Consider the following 17,121-nt stretch of genomic DNA (forward strand, 5'->3'; position numbering starts at 1 on the left):
ACTTACAAAATTAAAATATTTCCTAAATATATAAAATTTTTTGTTGTAACTTAGTATTTTAGAATTAATTTACTAGAGTATTCTATTACATCATTTTTACTGAACACACTACTAAATTGATAATTGGAGAATATGAGCACAATTCATGTTATTTTTAATAAAACAGGTATTGCTGCCTCTAAGCCAGACCGGATCACCTGTCTGGAGCAAGGAAAAGAACCTTGGAATGTGAAGAGACATGAGATGGGAGTTGAACCCCCAGGTAGGTGAGAGTGAAAGTGAATACAACAGACAATACAGATGAGAGGTCCCAAGCAGAAAAAAGAAAAGTCCTTAAAATGATTTGAAATCTGTGTTCCAAAGGAAATAGTTTCTAGGAAGCCTGAATTTTTTTTTTTTTTATTTTGCTCTCACAAAGAAGCATCTTCTGTCTTATCTTTGTAAAATTGCTGAAGATTTTACTTTCCCTTTGGTGACCTTCCTTCAAGTTTACAGTGACAGCCAAGACAGTCCTCTTTGTGGCATATAAGAGACTGCAAAATCTGACTGCTTCTTCGTTGTTTTTGAAAACACACAGATAATCTGCATAATTTTGAGAAACTCTGTGTTAAACTGTTTTTTAAGTTCTCTTTTTACATCATGTCCTAAATGTGTGAGAGTAGTGGTTTCTGTTCCATTGTCTTTTTATTGCTAATTTTTCTGCACATTGCATTCTGTCTTATTATAGTCTTGAAGTATAGTTTGAAATTATAAAGTATGATGTTTTGCTTTGTCCTTTTTTTTTTTTCAAGATTGCTTTGACTATTCAAAGTTTATTGTAATTCTATGTGAGAATTGTATTTTCTTTTCTTTTCTTTTTTTTTTTTTTTTGAGATGGAGTCTCACTCTGTCACCCAGGCTGGAGCGCAGTGGCACCATCTCGGCTCACTGCAACCTCTGCCTCCTGGGTTCAAGTGATTCTTCTGCCTCAGCCTCCTAAGTAGCTGGGTTTACAGGTGCCCGCAACCATACCTGGCTAATTTTTTTGTATTTTTAGTAGAGATGGGGTGTCACCATATTGGCCAGCCTGGTCTTGAACTCCTAGACCTCATATTCCTCCCACCTTGGCCTCCCAAAGTTCTGGGATTACAGGCGTGAGCCACTGCACCCGACCCTCTTCAAGTTTTTATAAATTGGTTTCAGAAAGTAAAGATCTTTTGTTGAGCCCCCAGGGTGATGGGATGTCCTATGGGTTTGTAGTGGAGAGGGGTAGTAGCTTATTTACAAAGGCTGCTGTGTCTGCATTAGGGTCCACCTTTAGTTGGCTTGTTACAAGGGGCTTGGGTAGTTGTAATTCCCATTTTATTTTTGGACAGAGTGCATATTCTTCAGGACTTTGCTCTGTAGGGCAGACGCTAGGGCAGGTTTCTGCACTTGGGTCTGCATATGGTAGGCTTTATATTAGGATGTAGATGAGTTTGGCTTTCACTGAGTACCAGAGAGGATTTCCCATGGTCACTGTGTGGATTTCTACATAGGCAGAACTTGCCATGAACTTTGGTTCAGGGTGATAAAACTGAGTCATGGAACCGCTTCAGGGACCACAGTAAGGGCCAAGGTCTGCAGGCGTGCTACATGGCTATAAATGGGTATCTCTCTCCAGGCCTCTGGAAGGGCAAGACCTCTCCCAGACTGTGGCTGGGAGGAGTTTGGGATGATTACAGGGTAAGTTCAGAATTCTCAGTGTGACCAAGTTGGGTGGGCCATTTTCTGGTCTGTAGCCAAGAATAGAGGTCCTGTAGTTTGCCACCCGAATGAAAGCCTGCCTTCTGAAAAGAATATTCCTCAATCTTGGGCATTAGCAGAGTTTCACAACTCCCTCCCTAGATCTCAAACCTCTTTTAAGGGCACTTATCTTGGAGATAGGTTCTTGCTACATAACCCAGGTTGATCTTGAAGGTCTGTGCTAAAGCATTTCTCATTACAGGTTTGAGTCATGATGCCTGTGTCTCTCATAGAGGCATTTTGTCAGGCTGATGAATTTTCTTGCTGTCAGAAAATAAGCAAATAAGGCACCTTTTATTTTTCCATGTTAGCGATATCACTCTCCCTGTACCTTTTGACTTTCTGTTTTCTATTTCAATTTTGTCTGTTATTTTAGATTTAGACATTTATGACAATATACTAAAATTTACATGTTATGTCTGAAGTGAATTAGATAATTAGTAGGCAGACAAAAAGGAAATATAGGCAGGCAAAAAAAGATTACAGGATTTTCACTCACTTTTGTCAACCAATACTTAAAATATGACATAATTTGTTCCCAAATATTTGTTTTTATATATCAGAGGCCCTGACCATATTCTGCAAAATAATACATATTTTTTCTTTATCTACCAATGTAAGGCTATTTTTTGCTTCTAAATTTGGATTACAGCAGTTTTATTTTGCGTAAGAATAGCATATCTTTAAAACTTAGAAATGATCTTATTTGTCAAAATGCTTATTTATCACTTTGTCATTAGAATCTTCTGTTTATGATTATGCTGCATTTTATCTGAAACTACTGCATTACAGTGCATGCCAATGATTCAAAATAGGCACCTTCAGTGAATACACAGTTAAAGTATTCCAGTTATCTGCACAAATTCTTTATTAATGCTACATCAAGTTACATACCAGATTTCATGAGTAAACATTTATTACTATTTTGTAGTTTCATATTAGTGTGTTTTTTCAGTGTAGGTTTCTTAACATAAGTTTATTATGTTTTGTGGTTTTACAATTTTAGACAATTTGAAATTCTGTTTTTACATGTAAGTCAGTGTGGGGTTTAAGAGATAAATCAGCCATATGTCTATTACAATCTGATTATATGTGTGTGTGTTTTTATCTATAAATATGACCCCAATTTTGGTTATGGCTAATCTTGTATATATTTTTTTCTTAGCTGATTTTTAATGGTGGCTTTATCTTGTCTAAATGAGTAGTCATGGAAATATTCTTATTTTCACCTTGTGTTTAATAATAAATATATTTCCTATGTGAGAGAGAAACACTTGTGACTTGATAATTTTTGGGAAGATTTATAATTCTGGATGTTCTTCAGTTATTCTTCTAAAAATCAATTGTACAAACATATAACCTAAAATTTACCATCTTAAATCTATTTAAATGTACATTTCACAGCCAGTCACGGTGGTGGTTCACGTCTGTAATCTCCGGATTTTGGGAGGCCAAGGCAGGAAGACTGCTTGAGCCCAAAAGCTTGAGAACATCCTGGAAGACATATGGAAACCTCATCTCTGTAAAGCACTTAAAAAATAGCCAGACATAGTGCTGTGGTCCTATCTACTTGGGAGATTGAGGAGGGAGGATTACTTGAACATGGAAGTTTGAGGCTGCAGTGAGCCATAATCATGCCATGCACCCCAGCTTGAGTGGCAGAGTAAGACCCTGACTCAAAAACACTCTACATTTCAGGCATGTGAAGTATATTTACATTGTTTTATAAAAGACTTCTAGAAATTTTACAATACGCATTAAACAACTACCAATTTTTCCCATTTCTTGGCACTTTTCAAATACCATTCTGCTTTCTGTTTCTAAGAGTATAACTGCTTTATATATCCATAAAATCTCTGTCTGTGGCTGGCTCATTTTATTTTTGCATAAAGTCATTAAGATTTACCTTTATAGTTGTTAGAATATTTCCTGCTTTTTTTCAAACTGAGTAATATTTTGGTATTTTTATATTTCAAATTATATCACTGAACAATTTGGTGACTGAAATCTGCCTTGCTTTTACCTATTCGCTTTTAGTAACAATGCTAAAATAATTGTGGGTATACAAATCACTCTTTATGTGACCATATATGTAAGAGTTTATATATGTGCTGCCTTCTATTTTATTAGTCTACTTTTTCACCTTTATACTCATACCAAATTGTTTTAATTCTGTAGCTTTGTAATATGTTTTGAAATCAGGAACTGTAATGCCTCCAACATTGTTTTGTTTCATTTTTAATATTTTTGGGTACTTTATTGTCTGTAGAGATTCTGTATACTCGAGGGATTGCTGTTTCTATTTCTTCAAAAATGCAATGAGAAATTTGAAAAACATTGCATTAAATCTATAGATTGTATTGAGCAGGATGGACATCTTTACAATATTACCTTTTTCAACCTTTCACAAGAGCATGCTCAAGAGTGTGTTGTTGCCGGGCGCGGTGGCTCAAGCCTGTAATTCCAGCACTTTGGGAGGCCGAGACGGGCGGATCACGAGGTCAGGAGATCGAGACCATCCTGGCTAACACGGTGAAACCCCGTCTCTACTAAAAAATACAAAAAACTAGCCGGGCGAGGTGGCGGGCGCCTGTAGTCCCAGCTACTCGGGAGGCTGAGGCAGGAGAATGGTGTAAACCCGGGAGGCGGAGCTTGCAGTGAGCTGAGATCCGGCCACAGCACTCCAGCCTGGGCGACAGAGCGACGACTCCATCTCAAAAAAAAAAAAAAAAAGAGTGTGTTGTTTAATTTCTATATATTTGTTAATTTTTCAGGTTTTTTTCCTCTTGTTTTATACTCATTTCATTTTGGTGATAGAAAGTAATTTATAAAATTTCAGTTTTAAAAAATTTGGTAAGACTTATTTTCTTTTTTTTGGCATAAGAGGTGGTCTATCAAGGAAAATGTTGTATTAGCTCTTGAGAACCACGTGTGTCCTGGTGTTGAGTGTTTTCTATACTTCTGTTAGAAATAATTGTCTTATACTGCCTGGAAGCCTCTATTCCCTTACTAATATTCTCATTTAATTTTTATTACAGAAAGTGCAGATTTGAAATATCCTACTGTAATTATGTTGCTCTCTCTGTGTCTGTTATTCTGTCAATATTTGCTTTATATGTTTGGAGCCCTAATGTGAGATACAGACACACACACATACATAAACAAATTTGTCATAGGTTCTCAGTGAGTAAATCTAAAGGTTTTGTGTGTGTGTGTGTGTGTGTGTGTTTTTTGTTTTTTTTGAGACAGAGTCTCACTCTGTGCCCCAGGCCAGAGTGCAGTGGTGTGATCTTGGCTTACTGAAACCTCTGCCTCCTGGGTTCAAGCGATTCTCCTGCCTCAGCCTCCCAAGTAGCTAGGATTACAGGTGCCTACCACCATGCCTGGCTAATTTTTATATTTTTAGTAGAGACAGGGTTTCACCATGTTGACCAGGCCAGTCTCGAACTCCTGATTTCAAGTGATCCAACTGCCTCGGCCTCCCAGAGTGCTTGGATTAGAGGCGTGAGCCACCATGCCCAGCCTAAATCTGTAAGTTTTAGTGTCCTTTTTTGTCTCCTTGGAGTTTTGACTTCAAGTACATTTTATAAAATATGACAGTTTTTGACTTAAGATGTAGCTTGCATAATATTGATTTCTTCTGCTCTCATTTGATTAATATTTGCGTGAAATGTATTCTTTCGTCTTGCCCCTTTGAGGTTTTTTATCATTAGATCTCTACTGACTTTTGTAGAAAAAAAAAGTTGGATCTTGGTTTAAAAATTTTTTAATCTACTTATTGAAAATGTCTCTTGATTTGAAACTTAATTATATATATGTATTTAAATAATTGATAAAGACTTACTGTTATGTTTTTAATTATTTTATTTGATTCTTGCATCTTTGTTTCTCATTTTCTCTCTGTCTTTGTGTCTTTACGATTTTTGTATTGATACGCTTTTACTTATTTCTACTTCACTTTTGTATATTTGTACAGTTTTTTTTTTTGTGATACCTTGGGGCTTTCATAAAACCTCTGTAAGAAACGACAGTATATTTTTAATTTGGTACAAAATCAACTTCAGTTGAATAAAAAATTCTTCCTCATTACATCTGCCCTGAAATTTGTCATTGATGTTGCTAATTATGTTTTTACATTGTATATTCATTAACAGATGTTTATAATTTCTGTGCTTTTATTTTTCAAAATTTAGAGAATAATTTAAAATGTTTTCTGCACCATTATGATAATGTCACAAGATTCTATTTTTGTGTATGTGCATATCTTTCCCAGAAAATAATTATTTTTATTTGATTATGTGTTTTTGTTTTTTTTTTTTTAATCCTTTTACTTGCAGGTTAAGGAGCTGCTTTCGTCATCTTTTATATGTAGGGCATATGCAGTGCTAATATACTTTTTCAGAATTTGGTGGTTTTGGAAGGTTTTTTTCTTTTTATTTGGCAGGACAGATTTGTTGATGGTATTATTCTCACTTCATAGCAGGTTTTTTTTTTTTTTCCCCCAGGACTTTGTGTCACACAGTTTCTTTCTGGCCTGCAAAATTTTTGTTGATAATTCACGGTTGTATCATAAGACTATGTTTGTAAATGACACATTACTTTCATCTTGCAGCTCCTAAGACTTTCTTCTTGTCTGTGATTTTTGAAAATGTGCTTAACATGTATTTGTTATAAATATCTTTGTGTGTATCCTAATTTGTTTGTTGAACTTCATTTTTACATCATTTTTCTTTTAGGATTTTCCAGTTATTATTTATTTTTCTATTTTTTACCTCCAAATTGTTTTTTTTTAAAAATATTTTGATATTTTTGTTTTTATCCTCATTTTTGTGATTTTCTTCAGTGGACTGTATTCCTGTTTCATTGGATATTATTCAGTTTATCAGTGTTTAAAATTAATGTGTATATCTTTTTTATGGTTTCTTCCTGAAATTTATGTAATATTTTTGATGAAATTATATTGCCCTGTTTTGTATACATTGTAATCTTTGATTGAGATTTGGACATTAAAAAAAGCTACCTGTCACAGTCTTTAAAATGTATTTTTTTCTGACATAGTCTGAAAACAATTATCTTGGCTAGAGATTCTGGGAGTCTCTCAAACGTGTTGTTAGGATGTGCCTTGTCTAAAATTTTGTGTTTAGTTTTTGTCAAAGGAGTTTATTCATGTTTCTTCTTCTTTTTTTTTGTTTTTTGAAACAGAGTTTTGCTTCTGTCACCCAAGCGGCTGCGCAGTGGCATGGTCTCAGCTCACTGCAGCCTCCACCTCCTGGGTTCAAGTGATTCTCTGGTCTCAGCCTCCCACTTAGCTGGGATTACAGGCATGTGACCCCACGCTCAGCTACTTTTGTATTTTTAGTAGAGACGGTTTCACCATGTTGCCCAGACTTAGTCTCAAACTCCTGACCTCAGTTGATCCACCCATCTTGGCCTCCCAAAGTGCTAGGATTACAGGTGTGAGCCACCACACTCAGCTTATTCATGTTTCTTCTTAATAACCAATAATCACTTGCTACAATTGTTTCCTGTAGCAAGTCTTTCTGCTGCTGTAAAACTTACCTTTCTTATTTATTATTTTTTGTTACACTTTAAGTTCTAAGGTACATGTGCACAACGTGCAGTTATGTTACATAGGTATACATGTGCCATGGTGATTAATGCTATCCCTCCCCTAGGCCCCCTCCCCAGGACAGGCCACAGTGTGTGATGTTCCCCACCCTGTGTCCATGTATTCTCATTGCTCAATTCCCACCTATGAGTGAGAACATGCAGTGTTTGGTTTTCTGTCTTTGTGATAGTTTGCTGAGTTTGTGAGGGTTTCCATCTTCATTCATGTCCCTGCGAAGGACATGAATGCATCCTTTTTCATGACTGCATAGTACTCTGTGGTATATATGTGCCACATTTTCTTAATCCATTCTATCATTGATGGACATTTGGGTTGGTTCCAAGCCCTTGCTATTGTGAATAGTACCGCAATAAACATACGTGTGCATGTGTCTTTATAGCAGCATGACTTATAATCCTTTGGGTATATACCCAGTAATGGGATGGCTGGGTCAAATGGTATTTCTAGTTCTAGATCCTTGAGGAATCGCCACACTGTCTTCCACAATGGTTGAATTAGTTTACAGTCCCACCAACAGTGTAAAAGTGTTCCTATTTCTCCACATCCTCTCCAGCACCTGTTGTTTCCTGACTTTTTAATGATTGCCAGTCTAACTGGCGTGAGATGGTATCTCATTGTGGTTTTGATTGGCATTTCTCTGATGGCTAGTGATGATGAGCATTTTTTCATGTATCTGTTGGCTGCATAAATGTCTTCTTTTGAGAAGTGTCTGTTCATATCCTTCGCTCACTTTTTGATGGGGCTGTTTGTTTTTTCTTGTAAATTTCTTTAAGTTCCTTGTAGATTCTGGAAAGTAGCCCTTTGTCAGATGGGTAGATTGTAAAAATTTCTCCCATTCTGTAGGATGCCTGTTCACTCTGATAGTAGTTTCTTTTGCTGTGCAGAAGCTCTTTAGTTTAATTAGATCCCATTTGTCAATTTTGGCTTTTGTCGCCATTGCTTTTGGTGTTTTAGTCATGAAGTCTTTGCCCATGCCTATGTCCTGAATGGTGTTGCCTAGGTTTTTTTCTAGGGTTTTTATGGTTTTTGGTCTAACATTTAAGTCTTTAATCCATCTTGAATTAATTTTGGTATAAGGTGTAAGGAAGAGATCCAGTTTCAGCTTTCTACATATGGCTAGCCAGTTTTCCCAGCACCATTTATTAAATAGGGAATCCTTTCCCCTTTTCTTGTTTTTGTCAGGTTTGTCAGAAATCAGATGGTTGTAGATATGTGGTGTTATTTCTGAGGGTTCTGTTCTGTTCCATTGGTCTATATATCTGTTTTGGTACCTTATCTTTCATCCCAGCAGACTCAAACTGTCATTTGAAAGAATATCACTATTTCTTTCAGAACTTTTATGCAATAAGAGACAGGAACCAGTGTCTGTAAAAGCCCCTGCCATTGAGAAATAAAGATGTATAAGCCATTATTTTATTTGTCTTTTAAAAATGAAACCAGGAGTTGGCAGTTTATTTCTAAAGTCACTGTGTTACATAGGGAAGCAGGAAGATCTGTGTTGGGTAAATGTAACAGACTTTTCTTTCTTCTGTGTGGCTGTCTGCATTAGGCTCACCTGGGGCACTGCACACACTTACTTTAGTTTTTCACAAATGTAATTTGGTCTGTATGTTTTTGTTACATTTATATATCTGTGAGAATGTTAGCCTGTAATATTTTGCTGTGCCATCTTGTGATGTAGTTTGCATAATTTTATAGGTTAGATTTGTAAAGTATATTCATCTGAGTCTAGTAAGTAATTTATTTATTTTTATTTCTTTCAGTTGTATGTTCTTATTTTGCCCAGGACCTTTGGCCAAAGCAGGGCATAAAAAATTATTTCCAAAAAGTGATACTGAGAAGATATAAAAAATGTGGACATGAAAATTTACAGTTAAGAAAACACTGTAAAAGCGTGGATGAGTGTAAGGTGCGCGAAGAATGTTACAATGGACTTAGCCAGTGTTTGACAACTGCCCAGAACAAAATATTTCAATGTGACAAATATGTGAAAGTCTTTCATAAATTTTCAAATTCAAACAGACATAAGACAAGACATACTGGAAAGAAACCTTTCAAATGTAAAGAATGTGAAAAGTCATTTTGTGTGCTTTCACACTTAACATAAAAGAATTCATACTGGAGAGAAACCCTACAAATGTAAAGAATGTGGGAAAGTCTATAATGAGGCCTCAAACCTTTCTACACATAAAAGAATTTATACTGGAAAGAAACCCTACAAATGCGAAGAGTGTGGAAAAGCCTTTAACCGGCTCTCACACCTTACTACACATAAGATAATTCACACTAGAAAGAAACCCTACAAATGTGAGGAATGTGGCAAAGCTTTTAACCAGTCTGCAAACCTTACTACACATAAGATAATTCATACTGGAGAGAAGCCCTACAAATGTGAGGAATGTGGCAAAGCTTTTAGCCAGTCCTCAACCCTTACTGCACATAAGATAATTCATGCTGGAGAGAAACCCTACAAATGTGAAGAATGTGGCAAAGCTTTTACTCAGTCCTCAACCCTTACTACACATAAGATAATTCATACTGGAGAGAAATTCTACAAATGTGAAGAATGTGGCAAGGCCTTTAGCCGGTTCTCACACCTTACTACACATAAGAGAATTCATTCTGGAGAGAAACCCTACAAGTGTGAAGAATGTGGCAAAGCTTTTAAACAATCCTCAACCCTTACTACCCATAAGAGAATTCATGCTGGAGAGAAATTCTACAAATGTGAAGAATGTGGCAAAGCCTTTAACAACTCCTCTATTCTTAACAGACATAAGATGATTCATACTGGAGAGAAACTCTACAAACCTGAAAGTTGTAACAGTGCTTGTGACAACATCGCAAACATTTCCAAACATAAAAGAAAGTGTGCTGGTGAGAAATCATAGAACTATGAATAATGTGACAGAGCTTTTAAATGGTTATCACACTTGTTTGCAGGTAAGGTAATTCACACTGGGGAAAACTTCTACAAGTGTGAACAATGTGGCAAAACTTACACAATGCTCATACCTTATTGCACATGAAAGCCTTTATACTTGAAAATAAATGCACAAATATAAAGAAAGTAAAAAAGTGATTAATATTTGCTCACATCTTACTCAACATCAGAGAGTTTATACTTAATAGCATTAAAAAAGTGCAATTACTATCAAGAGTCTTGAGAAAATATAAGCCATTAAAGTGCTGAAGAGGATTTATTTTGAAGACAAACATTACAAATATAAACAAAGTTGTAACTTGTAACACAGATCTTCTTGTATTCATTTTGTATTAGCAGCAAACCCTGAAGCAATTGCTCAAACTTTGTTCAACATCAGAGAATTTCTATAGAAGAAAAACCCTATAAATGTAATAAATTTGGAAAAAAACATTTATTGAAAAACTGCAGGTTAGAAAACAGTTCATATTAAAATATATTTTTGCAGATGCAATAAATAGAAAAAAATTTAATTCCATGGTAAGTATATGGAAATATCAGAGAATTTACATTAGAAATATATAAGGTACTCATACTTCAGACTTTACACTTAATCAGAGTTCTGAGTTAGAAAATAATCCAAAACTAAACTTGGTAGAAAAATTATTTGTATATAACTTTAAAAGAGTAGAAGATTTTTTGGAGCGTTACAAGTATACTTTTTTTTGGAAAGATTAGATTGTTTGAAAAGTAAGTTATGTAATTAGCTCTCATATTACTTCATACAAATAATGTTCTAATTAGCTCTCAAATTACTTCATGTTAATGTCGTAACTATCAAATTACTTCATGCTAAAGAAGTTAGTTTCTTTTTCTTTTTTCTTTTTTTTTTTTTTTTTTGTTTTTCTTTTGAGATGGGGTCTTGCTCTGTCGCCGTCCAGGCTGGAGTGCAGTGGCGTGATCTCAGCTCACTGCAACCTCTGTCTCTAGGGTTCAAGTGATTCTCCTGCCTCAGCCTCCCGAGTAGCTGGGATTATAGGCGTGCACCACCATGCCCGGCTAAGTTTTGTACTTTTAGTAGAGCTGGAGTTTTGCCATGTTGGCCAGGCTGGTCTCAAACTTGTGACCTTAGGTGATCCACCCAGCTCAGCCTCCCACAATGCTGGGATTACAGGTGTTAGCCACTGCGCCTGGCCCATGCTGTTTTTTTATTCCTATTGTATTCATATGTGAAAGCATGTGACCAAAAGATATGAGAGATTATTTTTTATTAGGTGAGCATTTATGACCTCTTCTGTGAAAGAGTAAGAACGTTAAAATGTGAGATGCATGATGAAAATCTAAGTAAAGAGGTTCTTTGTGATTCACTTACAGTATTGAGTGATGCATGAGGTAGGTGTTCAGAGTAATATTCTTCTGCATTATATTGAGAGAGAAATATTTTTAGTTTTAGTCAAAATTAAAAATAAATTAGTATATTTTACTAGTTGTACTTTTATGAAAAAAATGCAATACATGTTAAAAATTTTAGATTATGTCTGAACTTAATTTCTTAATTCAACATTTTTAATAGTTTAAAGATTGTGCATTCAATGAGATGACATTATTCCACTTACTTTAACCTAGTCCACCTTACTCAAGGGTGTAGGTAAAAGGTGGTAACAAGGCCGGGCGCGGTGGCTCACGCCTGCAATCCCAGCACTTCGGGAGGCCAAGGCGGGCGGATCACTTGAGGTCAGGAGTTCAAGACCAGCCTGACCAACATGGAGAAACCCCATCTCTACTAAAAATACCAAATTAGCCAGGTGTGGTGGTGCATGCCTGTAATCCCAGCTACTCGGGAGGCTGAGGCAGGAGAATCCCTTGAACCTGGAAGGCAGAGGTTGCGGTGAGCCGAGATCGTGCCATTGCATTGCAGCCTGGGCAACAAGAGCGAAACTCAGTCTCAAAAAAAAAAAGAGGGTGCTAACAATGCACTATTTAGTAAAATAATGGACTAACATCTCTAGTACTAATCTTTTTTCCAGTGGCTTTAAACTGCAAATAAGGAATATTGTTTCTGTAGGCAAAATTTTTATTTATTTTTTTCCCATTTAAATTTACTTTTGTTAATTTTTTCAGGCATAAAATGTTTATGTTATATATGGCATATTCTGATAGAGGCATACAATATATAATGATCCCATTAGGGTAAATGAGGTATCCATCACCTTTAGAATTTATTTTTTGTGTTATGAACAGTCAATTGTACAGTTTTCGTTATTTAAAAATATACAGTTGTTATTGACTGACTGCAGGGTTATTTTTATAATAATAATAAAAATTATGTACAAGTACAAAATTTACATTTCTGAGTCCTGAATACTTAAAAATAATTTCTTGTATATTTTTCTTTGACTCTGTGGCCTCTCTGCTTGCAAACACAGACTTTTAGTTTGGATTTACATAGAGTTAAATATACACATCTATTAGTCTAAATAAAAACCTTAGGTGTAAGAAGATTATGGATTAAGTGTGTTTGAGTAGGAGTTTAGAACTGTTTTCAGAATATTCAATACTGGAACAAGACAAATCATTTTAATAAGGTGTTTAATTTTCTTTCTTTTTTTTTTTGAGACAGATTCTCACTTTGTTGCCTAGGCTGGAGTGCAGTGGCGTGATCTCGGCTCACTGCAACCTCTGCCTCCTGGGTTCAAGCAATTCTCCTGTCTCAGCCTCCCCAGTAGCTAGGACTACAGGTACAGGCCACCATGCCCAGATAATATTTGTATTTTTAGTACAGATGGGGTTTCATCATTTTGGTCAGGTAGTCTTGAACTCCTGACCTCAGGTGATCCACCTGCCTCAATATTCCAAAGTACTAGGATTACAGGCGAGCCACTACACCTAGTCAGGTGTGGTGTCTAGTTTTCTAGAAAACAAAAATCCTCAAAAATGAATGCAGATGTATACTCTCTGCTTTGTATTGAATTTTACTGTACAATCTTATGACTTATGGTTCAGAATCTCACCCTGCAAATTCTCTGTTTTTGCTTGCCTGGTACTCATGCTAGACCCATAACTTCCTTTTCTTATATATATTTGTTGTTTTATAGTTTGTGAGATATCATTATGTGAGCTGTTCTGTGATTATAAGAATGATTTTAATGAAATTTAGTCACAGGCCGGGTGTGGTGGCTCACGCCTATAATCCCATCACTTCGGGAGGCCGAGGTGGGTGGATCACTTGAGGTCAGGAGTTCAAGATCAACCTGGCCAACATGGTGAAACCTCATCTCTACTAAAAATACAAAAATTAGCCAGGCATGGTGGCATACAGAAATTACCCAGGCTACTGGGAGACTGAGGCAGAATAGCTTTAACCCGGGAGACAGAGGTTTCAGTGAGCCAAGATTGTGCCACTGCACTCCAGCCTGGGCGACAGAGCAAGACTCCATCTCAAAATAAAATAAATTTATTCATGTACACAAAGTAATTTTTAACTGTAATTCTAAGATTAGTGCGTTAAATTATATTTAGTTGGAAACTTCCATTTTGTTCTTTTAATTGGAGAACCCTATATAAATAAGCCTGCTTATGTTATTTTTTTTTCACTTTTTATGATGGATATGAGTAAATTTATTAATTGGGCAATTTGTTCTGGTAAGTACTAGGGAAACTTCTTAAGTCATGAGAATTTTTTTTTTTTTTTTTTTTTTTTTTTTTTTTTGAGACGGAGTCTTGCTCTGTAGCCCGGGCTGGACTGCAGTGGCCGGATCTCAGCTCACTGCAAGCTCCGCCTCCCGGGTTTACGCCATTCTCCTGCCTCAGCCTCCGGAGTAGCTGGGACTACAGGCGCCCGCCACCTCGCCCGGCTAGTTTTTTGTATTTTTAGTAGAGACGGGGTTTCACCGTATTAGCCAGGATGGTCTCGATCTCCTGACCTCGTGATCCGCCCGTCTCGGCCTCCCAAAGTGCTGGGATTACAGGCTTGAGCCACCGCGCCCGGCCGAGAATGTTTTTATTCATAAATGTAGCAAACAAAGACTACAGCGCTTGCTGTGTAACAGATGCTCCATAATAAGGCGTAAATATTCCTGTGAAACTTGCAACTTCAAGTCAGGTGGAAAATATCAAAGGTAAACAAATAACATTGATTCTTCATGTGGGAAGGATTTTTTTTCAGGCTGCAAAGCTGAATTTTGCTGAATTTAAAAAATTCTGCTGGGCGCGGTGGCTCACGACTGTAATCCCAGCACTTTGGGAGGCTGAGGCGGGCAGATCACGAGGTTAGGAGATAGAGACCATCCTGGCTAACACGGTTGAAACCCTGTCTCTACTAAAAATACAAAAAATTAGCTGGGCGTGGTGGCGGGCGCCTGTAGTCCCAGCTACTTGAGAGGCTGAGGCAGGAGAATGGTATGAACCTGGGAGGCGGAGCTTGCGGTGAGCTGAGATCAGGCCACTGCATTCCAGCCTGGGTGACAGAGCGAGACTCCGTCACAAAAAAAAATAAAATAAAAAATATTCTGCTTCATTTATTTTCTAATTGTCTTAAGCTTTGTTTGTCTTTGTATGTGTATTCCACCCATGTATGCATCGTAGCCCTTTTTCTGTTATGGCTACAGTTTTCCCACTGTTTTCTTCATGCCATGTTATTTCACATGGTATTTTGTGGGTTTTGATGAGAACTTTGGTATTTTTTAATGCACTGAAAAATTGGTTTTAACTGGAGAGTGTGCTTATCAATATTTCAGATTAGTTAATTAAGATAAAAGGCATACATGTCCACAGGTGAGAGGATTAAATCTGTTAGCATGGTGCTGCTTTCTTTGTAAAAAGAAAAAATACTGTTTGAAAAAGAAAGTCTTACTAGATTCTTACCCAAAGTGTGACAAATATAAAATTTGCTAGAAAATGTAGAAATTAGAATTTTAGAGAGTTTATGGTAAGTGAACCATGTTATATTATTATTATTTTTCAAGAGAGTCTCACTCTGTCACCCAGGCTGGAGTACAGTGGCACAATCTGGGCTCACTGCAACCTACATCTTCCGTGTTCAAGCAATTCTTCTGCCTCAGCCTCCCAAGTAGCTGGGATTGTAGGCACCTGCCTTCATGCCTGGCTAATTTTTGTATTTTTGTAGAGACGGAGTTTCACCATGTTGGCCAGGCTGGTCTCGAACTCCTCGTGATCCGCCAACCCCTTTCGGGCAAGGCCCAGGTAGTAGAGGAGAATCACCTCACGTAGGTCTGGGGCCCAGTGATATTTTGTATTTTTTTTTTTTGTATGTAAGGCACAGGAAAAAAGTCACATCACCTAGGTTCTGGGTTCAGTGGTATGAGGGTGACAGTTATAACTGTGGCCTGGGTGTGCATAGGAGAGTCACAATCTCAACTGTGTGCCTAGCCCTGTTTTGATACTCTCTACCACTCAAGTGCTTTATATAGTATGTGTGAGTGATGTGATCCTTTGTGATCTTCATACAATTAGGAAACTAAGGACCTTACTGGCTGCCCTAATCTTGGCTATGAAAGTAACCATCTCTCCTATAAGCTGAGTTCAGGTACAAGAGTCATCCTCATCCCTGTTAGCTGGGAGCAGGGATGAAGCTGTATCATCACATTCCCTGGGTGCTGGACCAGGAATATGTCACAATTTCCTCTATGAGCAGGACCCAGGCAAGAGCGTCACATCGCCTCAGTGCTGGGCCCAGTGAAATGTCACAATGCCCGCTGTGGGCAAGGCCCAGGAAAGAGTCACATTACCTGGGTGCTCAGCCCAGTAATATGGTCCAGGCTTTCCTGTGGGCAAAGCACAGGCAGAAGAAGAGAGTCACATCATCTAGGTGATGAACCCAGAGATACGTCAAAATGCCCCTCTGAGCAATATGACATAATTCCCCATATATGCACGGCCCAGGCAGGAGGGAGTCACATCATCTAGGTGCTGGGTCCAGAGATATGTCACAATGCTCCCTGTGGACATTGCCCGGGAAGTAAAGTCACATCACCTTAATGATGTGCACTGCATTATATTACCATGCCCCCTGTATGCAGAACCCAAACAGACAAGGATATTTTTACTTCAGCTGGGTGCCAGCCCCAGTGCTATGTCACAAGCCCTAAAATGGGCAGGGCCCAGACATGAGAAGAGAGTCATACCGTCTACGTGTTGGGCCCAGTGATACATTACAATGCTCCCAGTGTGCAGGAATCAGGCAGGAGAAAAGAATCACATCACTTACATGCTGAGCCCAGAAATATGTCAAAATCTCCCTTGAGGGCAGGGCCCAGGAAGGAGAGTTATGTCACCTAGATGCTTGATTTAATTAATGTCACTGTAGGCTTGACCTACCCAGGCAAGTGGAATTCCTCAAATGCTACGCGAACGTATATGCAAAAATCACACCTGCAAGAAGGTCCTATGGTTAGATTTACAATTCTACACATGTCCCAGCTTTGGGTATGAAAGTCAACACCTCCTGTGAGTTATGCGCAAATACAGGCCTCATCATCTCAATAGTAAATTGGCCCTTAGGGCCACAGGCACAATCAAAGGTTTCAGAGCAAATTTTGACTCATGCATATTTAATAAAGCCCTCGAGTGGTACAGAGAGTGTTCTAACAGGGCCCAGCACACAAGTGAGATTGTAACTCTCATCTGCACACCCAGGCGAGAGTAAAGATTGTCATTGTCTCACATGAACACAGCCCACTGTTGAGGTTCTGAATCTCACACCCTGAGGTGGCTAAAAGTTGCAAACTTGACTCTCATACATGAATTTGTTCCACAAATGGGTTCATGACACAGATTAAGTTCAGCA

The 17,121-nt window shown here is 37.6% G+C and overlaps 1 protein-coding gene across 1 annotated transcript in view; it reads left to right on the plus strand.

Annotated features, from left to right (window-relative positions):
* LOC103234284 (uncharacterized) overlaps positions 1-12,608 on the plus strand; it is a 32,439-nt gene extending 19,831 nt beyond the window's left edge. Inside the window, 3 exon segments of the mRNA XM_073015751.1 lie at positions 167-262; positions 9,157-9,493; positions 9,495-12,608. Coding sequence (XP_072871852.1) covers positions 167-262; positions 9,157-9,493; positions 9,495-10,422 — 1,361 coding nt within the window. The 3' untranslated portion in view covers positions 10,423-12,608.
* Positions 12,609-17,121: the final 4,513 nt, after the last annotated feature.

This window comes from Chlorocebus sabaeus, chromosome 6 (assembly GCF_047675955.1).
Source record: "Chlorocebus sabaeus isolate Y175 chromosome 6, mChlSab1.0.hap1, whole genome shotgun sequence".
In the NCBI taxonomy this organism is placed as follows: Eukaryota; Metazoa; Chordata; class Mammalia; order Primates; family Cercopithecidae; genus Chlorocebus; species Chlorocebus sabaeus.